This window comes from Myxine glutinosa, chromosome 8, assembly GCF_964187855.1.
Source record: "Myxine glutinosa chromosome 8, kmMyxGlut1.1, whole genome shotgun sequence".
NCBI classification, from domain to species: domain Eukaryota; kingdom Metazoa; phylum Chordata; class Myxini; order Myxiniformes; family Myxinidae; genus Myxine; species Myxine glutinosa.
The window spans coordinates 63,851,763-63,863,860 of NC_136268.1; the positions used below are offsets into that span (position 1 = coordinate 63,851,763).

At 42.1% G+C, this 12,098-nt stretch overlaps 1 protein-coding gene across 4 annotated transcripts in view; it reads left to right on the forward strand.

Moving 5' to 3' along the window:
• The window catches only part of TLL2 (tolloid like 2), a 253,701-nt gene that overhangs the window by 167,809 nt on the left and 73,794 nt on the right, over positions 1-12,098 (forward strand). For all 4 annotated transcript variants that reach the window (XM_068124572.2, XM_068124574.2, XM_078783341.1 and 1 more), the window contains one exon: positions 8,825-8,927. In XM_068124572.2, coding sequence (XP_067980673.2) covers positions 8,825-8,927 — 103 coding nt within the window. The remainder of the gene's footprint in view (positions 1-8,824; positions 8,928-12,098) is intronic.

The following is a 12,098-nucleotide window of genomic DNA, read 5'->3' on the forward strand; positions in this document are numbered from 1 at the left end:
CCTGTAGTCGCTGTGCAAGAGAATCCAGAGTTTGAGGCCAGTGTGAAGTTGGATAGCATTGATGACCGTCAATCTGGGGCAAATCCTGAACATTGAAGTGTTAAAGAACCTCAAACAGAAATTAGGTAATTTGAAGAGGGAACAACAAGAACAATTATCCAACTAATTTCTGAGTTTGTGCATTTGTTCACAGATGTACCTGGTCGTACCGATCTGGTATGTCATGATATTGATGTGGGGAAAGCCATTCCCGTGAAACAACACCCCTACTGGATGAACCCTGTTAAGATGAAATATCTCCAGCAGGAGGTTTATCCAGAGTGAATTAACCTTGAGGATTCCAGTGCGCTGTTTGGAATTTTTGTTGCTTGCGGGATTTGATCAGCCATAGATCTGATTTGTAGTTTTATGGGTGAGTATTACTTTTGGTTGTAAAAGATACATTTTGTTTGGAAAGAAAGTTTTCATCATGTTCAAACTTTCTTCCTTGAAGGCGGGGAGTGTTACGTATCCGTCACTTCCGCCTTTGTTGTTATTATATACTTGTAGGATTTTTAGTTTCAGGTAATATTGTTAAGATTTTTGTGTGTAATGGAGATGACTTTCGTAAAAGGTTAAAATAAATGTTTGTGGAGGAAAAAGGAAGACACTGCAAAGGAACCGGAAGAGAGAGATGGGGCTCAGCAGAGAGAGAGGAGAGCGAGACAGCTGTGAGTCGCATCGAGGCTATGAGCAGACTTTTTTGATTTTGGTCATGAATGAGTTGAGGCTTCTCGTGAAAGGGATTGCCGGTGACATCGTCCTATGTTGCGATTGCAATTAAACCTGCGTCTCAGGTTTTATTACCAAGCATGTGTTATTGTTGGAGAAAAATCAAGCACCTCCATTATAGGCTGATACGCCATTTTGTCCTCGAAGAGACTGTCCGCTTGGCCATCTTGTTTTGTCATTGGAATTTTCATATTGACCTCATCGTGTTGATTGCCGTTGGTTTACCTATCGGCTCAATTCCCATACCGACCTCTCACCTCATAACTCGTCTGCAGCCGTGCCGATACCTGCCTCTTCTCGTCGTTCTGCATGGCTTCAACCAGCGTGGGGATCCGTGCACAGATTTTGGAGAATGTTACATTATTTTTTTTTTTTTTTTTTTTTTTTTTTGTGTATACAAGATCGAGGCTCGTGAAAGAGCGAACATTAATCACACAGAAAGACAAACCGACACATAAAACATATAACATCGGGAGCGGTAGACAAGATGGGGAGAGAGGGGGAAGGACACAAAACACAACATTTGAGAGCAGGGACCGAGAGACATGGAGACATCGAGAGATCTGAGAGAGGGCGAGGGCTTTGGGGGGGGGGGGCATGGGAAGGGGGCGGTGGGAGAGGTATAAAACATATGGACACTGCCAGGACTTCCAGGAAAGAAGTTGGAATTTCAAACAAGGTGGATCTGGGGTGAATTAGCGGGGGTAGAAAAGATCAAGGTTTTGGATGGGGGAAGATAAGAGATGGTGGTGAACAGCTGTTTTAAAGACCTGGAGGGAGCAGTGGGATTGAAGGGAGTGAGGGAGTTTGTTCCAGAGGCGGGAGAAAAGAGGAATGAAAGAGTGAAGGTGAGCAGAGAGCCGAGATTTCGGCAGTTTAACCATCAGAGGGTTGCTGGCAGATCTTGTGCGACCTGTAGGAATATTTGGGGGACAGAGCACAGAGAGAGCTGGGGGTGCAAGGCCGGAGAGGAGTCGGTAGAAGACAGAAAGACCACCTACCTGCCTGCGGTGAGTGAGTGAAAGACCCTCAGAGATAGCTTCACCGCGGGAGATTCCAATAATTCTGAAAGCTTTGGTTTCAACAGCGTGAAGCCGAGCTAGGTGTGAGGCAGGAGCACCGGCTCATAGGGGAGAACAGTATTCCATTGAGCTGCGGATGAAAGCCTTGTATGTGGTGAGGAGCTCAGGTGTGCCGAGGAAGGACTTCGCACGACGGAGGATGCCCAGTCGGCGACTGGCTTTGGAGGCCAGCTTGGAAATGTGGTTTTCCCAAGAAAGATCATGGCAGATAGTGAGACCCAAAATCTTGAGCGACAGAACTTCTTGGAGAGGATTGTTGAGAAAGTAGATGGGAGGGTTGTCCAGTCGATCTTTTCGGAGAGACATAGTAAGAGTGTGAGATTTGTCAGGATTGAAAGACATGTTCCACTTGTTTGACCAGTCTGTGATTTTGTCCATGTCTTCAGAGAGTGAGGAGGCAGCAGACTGCTGATCTGAGGGAAGAGGAATGGAGCGGCAGAGAGTGGAGTCATCAGCAAAGAGATAGAGAGGATTTTCGAGAGAGTCAGAGAGATCATTGATGAAGACCAGAAAAAGCACGGGGCCCAGAACATTGCCTTGGGGAACTCCAGCCTGAACAGGAAGAGGAGATGAGAGAAACCCATTCAGGGCCACACGTTGACGACGACTAGAGAGGAAGTCCGCCAGCCATGCGTGGAGATTTCCATGGATACCAAAGGAGGAGAGTTTGGTGAGCAGAGCGGGGTGCCAGACCGTGTCGAAGGCACGTGATATGTCGAGGGAGACAGCTCTAATTTCCTGTTTGGCATTGAGGACCTCCATCCATTGTTGAGACAGCAGAAGCAGCATGTCCAGAGTAGAGTGACCTGGTCTGAAACCAAATTGATGATCAGAGATCAAGCCATTGGAGAAGAGGAAAGATTTCATATCCGAAGCAATGATGGATTCCATGACTTTGCTGATAATTTGGAGAAGGCTGATTGGTCTGTAGTTGCTAGGATCTGTTTTTGCACCTTTTTTGTGCAAAGCGGTGATGTTGGCTGATTTCCAAGCAGATGGCAGTTGACCTTGAGCAAAAGAGAGGGTGAAGAGAACAGAGAGAGGGTGAGATAGAGCGGCAGAGCAGGATTTTAGGACCCGTGGGCTGATGCCGTCGGGTCCAGTTGCAGAATCAGAGTCGAGGGTTGACAGAAACTTTTCCACCTTGTCAGGAGGAAAGGACACGGAGTCCAGGAGCAGCAGGGTACGACTGGGTATGGTGGGTACAGAGAGGGATGGGTTTGGGACACAAGATTTAGAGGCAAACGCAGAGTTGAGGCATTCAGCTTTTTCACGTGCGGAGTCAGCTGTGTAGCCGTTTGAGGTAAGGGAGGGGATGGAGGGGGAACAAACACCAGAAACGGATTTGACCAGACGCCACCAGGATTTGGAAGAGGGAGACAGATAAGAGAGTTCGGTCTTGAGAACGGAGAGATATTGTTTCCTGGCTCTCCTGAGGGTGGACACACACTTGTTTCGGGCTTTGTGAAAGGAAATGAGATTTCCTTCCGTTGGATTTGCTTTCCAGGAGACGAAGGCAAGTTGTTTCTGGGCAACAGCCTCACCACAAGATTCCGTGTACCATGGACGGGAGGAAGGGTATGACAACTGAAGACGAGATGGGATAAATCTGTGCATGAGAGAGAGCAATTTACTTTGGAAGAATTCCCAGGATGAGTTGATGTCAGAGGTGGTAGAGATGGGAGACCAGTCCAGATGATTGATGGCTGCTTGAAGACCGTGCCAGTTGGCCTGAGTGAAATGCCAGACTCGTCGACGCTGAGCAGGCTCCCTGAGGATGGTCAGAGAGATGTCCACTTTAACAAGGACATGATCAGATGATCCGATCGGAGCAGAAGAAGAGCAGCAGACATTTTCAGGGAAGTTAGTCATAACCAAGTCCAGAAGAGAAGATGTTCCGTTGACTGAGATCCGGGTCGGGAAATTGACAGATTGTGTCAGTCCCAGTGAGTCGCAGAAGTCCTTTGCTGAGGAGCCATGGCTGGTGAGAGAGGTACCCACACCCAGCCAACTGGCATGATGACAGTTGAAATCACCACATATGAGGAAGAGAGAGTTGGGATGAGTAGATAGAAGTTGGTCCATATCATCAGACAGCGAGATGTAGATGGAGTCATCACTGTTTGGTGGACGGTACAACACACATATGAACAAGAGGTGGGAGCGAAGTGGAAGCCGTAGCCAGAGGTATTCCTGGGGGTGAGGTGGAGAGAGTGCAGTGCAGGGCGAGTGAGGAAGAGAGTTTTTGATAAAGATAGCAACCCCGCCTCCAGGACGAGGCTCAGGTCTATCATACCGGAGGAGGGAGTAGCCCGGGAGAGATACTATGGAATCAGAGACATCATAAAGGAGGAAAGTTTCTGTTAAGCAGATCACGTCTGGTTTGACAGAAGCAACCTGTATGGAGAGATCAGTTAAGTTTGAACGAAGGCCCCGGATGTTTGAGGTCCATACCGTTAATGAAGCGGAAGGGGGAGCATCAGATACAGAACAGGGGGGAGGAGGGGTAGGGTAAGATGTGGAAGAGGTGGAAGAGGTAGGGAGAGCTGTTGAAGGTGTGTCAGAGATTTCAGAATAGCTCGGAGAAAGGGAAGGATGGGGCGGACAAAAGGTTTGATGGTGATTGGGTGAGCCACAATGAGGTGTTATTTGAGGAGGGGGAAGAGCGAGGCAGAAGGTTGGGGGAGATGGAGGTGAGAGTTTGAAGGGGGAAGAAGCGGGGAGGATGCTTTGAGGAGGGGGAGTGAGAGGGGGGAAATTGAGAAGCAATGAGTGTGGGGAGATTTGAAGGGGAGGGGTGAGGGGGGAGTTTGGGAGGGAAGGGACAAGGGGAGGGATTTGAAAGGGATGGGATATGGGGGAGATTTGGAGGGGAGGGGTGAGGCAGGAGTCTAGGAGGGGAGGGGCGAGGGGGCGTCTTGGCGGGGAGGGTTGAGGGGGTAGTTTAGGAGGGAGGGGGCAAGGGGGGAGATTTGAAAGGGATGGGTGATGGGGAAGATTTGGAGGGGAGGGGTTATGGGGAAGATTTGGAGGGGAGGGGTGAGATTGGATTTTTGAAAGTGTACGATTTATGGGAAACGAACATTTATTGCAAAATGAGTTTCTTGTGACCTTCGAGTTAAAAATACGTTTAAGGACGCTGGATGGAGGATGGAGTACAGGAGAGTTTAGGGAATGTAGAAAAAAGGCACTATAGGAGATGGATATTTTTTTGGGGATGAATTGATTTGGTGAGCAAGTCGAAAGCAGCCTTTTAAAGAAGAAGAAGAAAAAGGTGTTATAAAATATGACGGAATACATAACTTGAGGGGAAAGTGTAAACATTGAAGGTTAATGAGTGAAAACTATCTGGGGAAATGGGGGAGAAACACGTGGTCGAAGAACGAACGAACGAATAAGAATGAATAAACGAATGAGAAAAGAGAAGGGAATTTTTATTTTTTTATTTTTTTATTTTTTTTGAGTTGAGATTTACACAAGGAAGTAGGCTATGGGTGAAAAGACTGGGAATACAGAGAACGAAAGTTATTGGATCACAAACGACGGACCGCTGAGAGAAAAACAAAGCCTCAAGGTTGTACAGTGCACACTGTACAAGGCCTCAAGACACGACATGAATTAACACGATTTTCAATACAGGTATGAAAGATTTGCACCGAAAAATCTTCGTCGGGACACAATATACGTACAACACCATAAATAAATACAGTTTTAACGAAAATACAAATGGGAACAATCACTTAACTTCAATTTCAAATCGTTCGCGACGCGGCAAAGGCCTTGCTCGCGACACGGCAAACAGACGATCAATTTATGAAAGATAAACACCGAGAAACAACCAAAGTTGCACACAATAACTTCACACACCGAAAGATAAATACAGTTTCGACAAAATACAATTGTGAACAGACTTAACTTCGAAAAACGTGGAGACCGTGTGGAGCTTCGAAAATCCCTCCCACCGTCTCCGAGATCTCGCGAGACCTCCTTTTGGCGTATCGTGAGTTCCACTCACTTTTGGCGTATCGTGAGTTTATTGTTCTGAGAGCATTGGGGAATGATGGTACCATCACATGTATTGTTAATTTGATGCAAGTGATATTTTCACTTGCAAGTGATTAGTATTGTTATTGTGTATGTGAGAGTTCTTGATACAATTGTTTTGTTCTACAATTGCATTGGTGTGGTTTTACCATGGTTTATTAGAACACTCAAAATAACAAATCTTTCTGCTGTGTTCCCTTTTGGGACTCTGAGGTGCACCATAACCAGGGGTTTGGGGAGGTAATACGTAATATTGTTCAATATGTGCATCATGGCGAGCACCTTTTGGCCAGACTAGCTCGCTTTATCTGCATGCTTGGAGGAAGAGGATTCCTGCTGCCCCAACAATGTGGTAACTGGATGAAGATGAATCCTTAATGGCAGCAATATGTTGTTTGTTACCCCGGGAACACCAAGCGAAAAGCAGGGTTAAGCATTTTGTTCATGTCCGTCCATCTGTCTGTCTGTCTGCAAATGTCAGTTTTTGATCGATAAACAACATATTTGAATTGAATGTTATATTTTGAACATGAATCGGACCATGAAACTGAAAACAAATCTGCTGTTTTATAGTGATTTGTCTCTGAATTTATCCTGACTGTACATGCGCAGAGAGGAGTGAAATAATATTTCACTCAGTCTACCCACCTGTCATTCAAACAAAATTGAAACTCATTCCAAACAGGAAACTTACTGTTTTTAATGATGTCATAAAGGACACAAACAACACGCATGAATAACTAATGTAACTTGTTAGATAGGGTGGTGTAATAGACACTGCATCAACGGCAGTAAATTCTCAATTTTATTTCAATTTAATTATATGCTTGAACACTGAGAACACAAATGGTTTTCTTTGCACTTTCAAAACCCTTCTGTTGAGAAGTACATGGACATGTTAAATAGGGTGATGTATAAGGGAGCTTCAATAGTGCTAAACCTCTGGAATTAAAAAAAACCAACTATCTTTAATATCTTTATTCTATTTAAATTGAAGTATTTACTTGAACACTGTGTGGGGTAACGTGTTCTATGAACTCTCTAGTTTGGCTGAATGTTTTGAAGAAGAAGATTTCGCAGTCATTATAATGTGTGTCCTTGGTGTCGAATTGGTCGAATTGATTTCATATTTCTCGATGCTGGATTGCATTAAATGGTACTCGTTAAATATTTTATTAGTCATAGTAGTGAAGTGCTAATTGCAGATCATTATTTCATGACAGATCACCAAAATTGTTGTTCGGTGTTCCAAATTTATGGTACCCCGTATTTTCTGTACCTTGACTACCATATAAGGAAAATGGATTTTCCCAAACAAGAGTTGAAAAAGAGTATGTTTACCACCATAAGAAAACAGGGTGAAACTGCCATTTCGGCCATTATCCCATGTCGGAGCATTAATTTCCTTATGTTCAAATGAAGTTTCTTTTTGTTTTGTTTTTTTTTTGTTTTTTTGTGGTTGTTCCTTTTTATTTTACTAATTTTTTTTTTTTTTTGGTCTGCATTGAGTTTTCGGTGATGGGAGTTGATACAGTTATCCAATGGTAAGTGTGACAGTTTCTGATCTTGATGCGGGTTTCAAAAGAGAGGACTGGGATAAAGAGGAGTGTATAGGTGATAGCGAAAAGGTGTTGTTGCCTTGGTGTATGGGTGCTAGGAAAATATATGTGTGTTAGGTATTAGGTGTTAGGAAAAGCCATATGGCCTATTTAATGTCCCATAAACAACATAATATGGACCAAAACTGATCCCTGGGAGACACTGACAGGAATGGGACTAAGGGGAGATGAAGAGGGTTAAGTGAGTACATGAGGGAATAGGAGTGACACTTCAGATTTAGTGATAGGATGAAAGGAGTACAATGTCTAAGCTCCTCCACAAGCCTTAGACAAGTGACGTTTACAAGCTCCTTCATGGGCCTTAGACACTGTAGAATGGAAAAAAAAACAGAACACATGCGTACTCTGAAGATATTATAATGAATAGTCCCAAGTGGGACATACGCTAGTCTCCCGATGGAAGGCGGTCGTAGTTGTTTTGGTGACAAAAGCGTATCATCATTTGGTGATAAAGTTGATTTTCAGTTTAATTTGATGCAAAATTAGGGTATTTGATTAATTTGATGGAAAACATGTATTTTTTTTGTATTCTGGTGTTCTGTCCGAAAGCAGGTCCAGTACTGCCGAAGCAGTTTCTTGACAAGGGTTATGCTGGGTGGTTTTCCGTTGCCTTCCAAGTAGTAGTTTTGGCAGGAATTTTGAATTTTTGCAATGGTGCCAACATAGTCTTCACCTGCTCTTCACGAAGAGACACTGTGGGATCTTTAACGTCCACCAACTAATGTCGGCGGATGAGATGCCCAGTATAACATTCATCTGAATGATGACACACATTGATGAATCTCCCTGCCTGTGAAACACCAGGATGACAGTTTATAGCTGGGTCGGGATTCTAACCCAGGCTAGACAGCTTAGAGATGAGTGTGCATACCTCTAAGCTATCCTGTCAGCCAACTTTGCGTATATGTGCAGGGCCTTAAATACCACGGAAAGAAATACAACTAAGTACAACACCAGAGTAAATCCTATAAGATGACATTTTAAAGCAAAACCCAATTGAAGATAATAATATAATATGAGGTCAATGCAAGAGGAGGACATTAGGCCCATCAAGCCTGCACAATGGTTGTCAACCTATGGTTGTTTGTCCATACTCTATCCTTTTTTTAAATTTTAAGCTGAGCATCAAGCAAGGAAGCAGCACATACCATTCTTTAAGGCTTTGGTATGACTCGCTGGAGCTCGAACCGCTGATTTCCCAGACTCAGATCAGCCGATAGTTGTAGAAAATATAGACATAATAGAAAAATACTACTTTCTCACCTGAATTGTGTGAAATGGAATCTGTCTGTGTCCACTTGTGTGCAGATAATACTCAATTTCACCTCCATGGATGTCTTCAAAAGCAGACTGTGCTGGTATGACTACATTGAAGTGCGTGATGGGTACTGGAGAAAGGCTGATTTACTGAGTAAGGCTCAACATATTGTTAATTTTATTTCTCTTGGATAATTGTTTTTTTTTGTTTTTTCACTTGGTTCACCTGGGAATAAGGTAAAAATCATGTGCTGCATCCAAAGTATGAAGTGGAAGGGTATTATGTTTCAAAATACAAAGCCAAAGAAGGAGCATTATGACTTGGATAAAGGACTATAACTGTAGGCCCTGTCAAAATCAACACTTCGTCATTTTGTGTATATTCTCAATAGATGCCACCTTGGGATTGAGTGCAGCCACGCAACAAAGTTACAAAATTGGGAGATAATGTGATTATTTTCAATGAGAACTCTCATTGAGGATTCAAAAGTACAGGATAATGCATCTTCTTCTTCTTTAGCTCTCACAATTGTTATCACCCTGTGTCCCAATTGGTGTTTAACTGTCCCAGTTGTCACCTTGTCATTGGCCGGACCTTCTGTACTCTTCACGAACGACACCATGGGATCTTAATCATCTTTAACATGCCTAGGCTGATGGGTGGATCTTGTGGCTTCACGTTCATCTTCGGGTCTGTGCACACATTGATGCATCACTCCATATCCAAAATATAATGATGACAGTTTATATGTGGATTGAGATTCTATGTTGTTTGGATCCCTGCAGTACTACCACACTTGCAAGTTTTTAAAATCTGTCATCCAGATTCAGAGAACTGGACACAAAGATTGAAGTTATTTAGAAAACACACTTAAATTTCATGCTCTCATTCTTCTCTCCACAAAAATTGGCTTTCAATCCTCACAGTTTACTTCTCTGGCAATCTCTGGAGCTCGTAGGCCTCACAATCCTTTCTCTTCCCCAAGACTACACACATGAGTTTGATGAAACTTGCCCACAACCTTCATCACCCCTGATGTACTAAAATTTGTTCACGGCATCTAAAAAAAATCGAAAATTGAAATCCAAAATCCAAAAATCAAAAATAAATCTTTAGTCTCTGTCTAAACCTACTGCCTGTCTGGCAGTCAAACAAAATTGAAAATCATTCCAAACAGGAAACCTACTGTTTTAGGGACGTCATAAAGGACAAACAACAGGCACGAAGAACAAATTTAACGTGTTAAATAAGGTGGTGTAAAAGATGGTGCATAAACAGGGGGAGAATTCCAAAAGAAGTTTATTTTCTACAACCTTCAAAATCTTAATTTTATTTCTATTTAATTATATACTTTAACATTAGAACACAAATCGCTTTTGTGGTACTTTCAAAAACCTTGTGTTTAGCAGTACTTGGACAAAATATTACGCCATTTTATGTCATCTCGACCAATCAAATTTTCCGCTCACACTCCCTGCGTTGGACAATATCAAGATTCGGACAAAATGGTGGCTTATAGGAAATATAGGTTGTGCTCGGAAATGCAATAAGCAAGAGTTATAAAGACCCTTCCCAACTCTAAATATGGCATGGGGTGAGTTGTTCTATGAACTCTACTTTGTGTTTGGATTTTCTCACATAACTAAGATGCTCTTTCAAATCATATATATTACGGGTTTAGACAACAGGTATACTAATGAGGAGTCATCATTTTTGTTTTAAAATAAGCGATTATAATATGAGCTCATTTTCTCTTTCCTTGTGCACTTACACTTTCTTATCCTTCATTGTGCTAGCTCATTGCTTAAGTCATTTAGCCATGCATGATTAATTTCCTAGAATCTAATGTATGCTCATAATTTGTAGTATTGAATTTGTAGGACTTGGCAGTATTGAATTTGTCTAGACCATGTGAATCATGCATGACCTCGTGTCTTCTCATGAGGATTATCTCGAGTTTTGATAATTATTTCATATAATATGAGTCATTTTGGAAGAAACAAATTGTATTTACTTTTATCCCTTTGACTTGAAAGCAAACATTTTATTTTTGCTAAAATTGATTTAATTTGTACTTTTGATTGTGTCATGGTTCTAAAGAAGTTAAGTATCCCAAAACTGACCTGCATTACTAACTATTAAATTATTTGTCACAATACTTTTGCATGTAAATCATGTGTTGTTCAAGTAAATTTATATTGTATGTGTACAAATGTCTAAATATTGTGAGATGTACAAGTTGGAAAATTTACATTGTACAGGATGCTAATGTACTCCAAACTGGAAACTTCCTGTTTTAGGAACATCATAAAGGACACAAACAACAGGCACAAATAACGAATTGAATGTGTCAATTAAGGTGGTGTAAAAGGCGGTACATCAACGGTGGTAAACTTCCAAAAAAAGAAGTCTTTTCTAAAACCTTGAAAGTCTTTATTTTATTTCAATTGAATTATATACTTGAACACTGAATAACATACATTATACCTTCTTGGTTATACCTTCACTGGTAATTCCCTGTTTGTCGTAAAAGGCGACAAACAGGGTTGGCGGCAGGAAGGGCATCCGGCCGTAAAACATTGCTTCAAAAAGGGGACCGAAAAACAACAACAACCACGGTGCCCGAAAAAGGCCAACCCCCGCTTGCGGGGAAAAATGGCCTCTAAAGGGTTTTTTTTTTTTTTTTTTTAATACCTTCTTGTAGAACACAAACTTTAAAAAACATTTGGTTTAGCAGTACTTGGACAAAATATTGTGCCATTTTCATCATCTTGACCAATCAAATTTGCCACTTGCTTTCTTAAGTTTTGGGAAATATCGACATTCAGACAAAATGGCGGCTCGCAGGTGGTGTAATGGTTAGGGCGTGTGCTTTGAGTATGAGACATCAGCAGTTTGAATCCTGGCTGAATCATAACAAAGACTTAAAAAATGGTTCTGGTACATACTGCTTCCTTGCTTGACGCTCAGCATTTAAAAAGGATTGACCTTATGTTGGTAATAGGCTTTGATGGGCCTAATGGTCTCAGTTTGCGTCAAGGTTCTTTGTAAGTGAACGCGTATTATTATGATGATTAAGATATGCTTCCCCAGAGTCGAAGAGGAAATGTCTGTGATTAAATATGACAGTACAATGAGTATGTTTTGTTGGCTTACTTGGTGATTTTGGAATGTTTTGCAGATGGGACTTCTTGTCTTTTTTCATTCATTTTTTCATTTTCATCGGCATGTTTGTGCAAAATGACCACGCTGTTTTTGCCTCACCAACAATTATGACACACATTTTATTACCATCCTGTTTGGTCAGTTATATAATGCGTTATC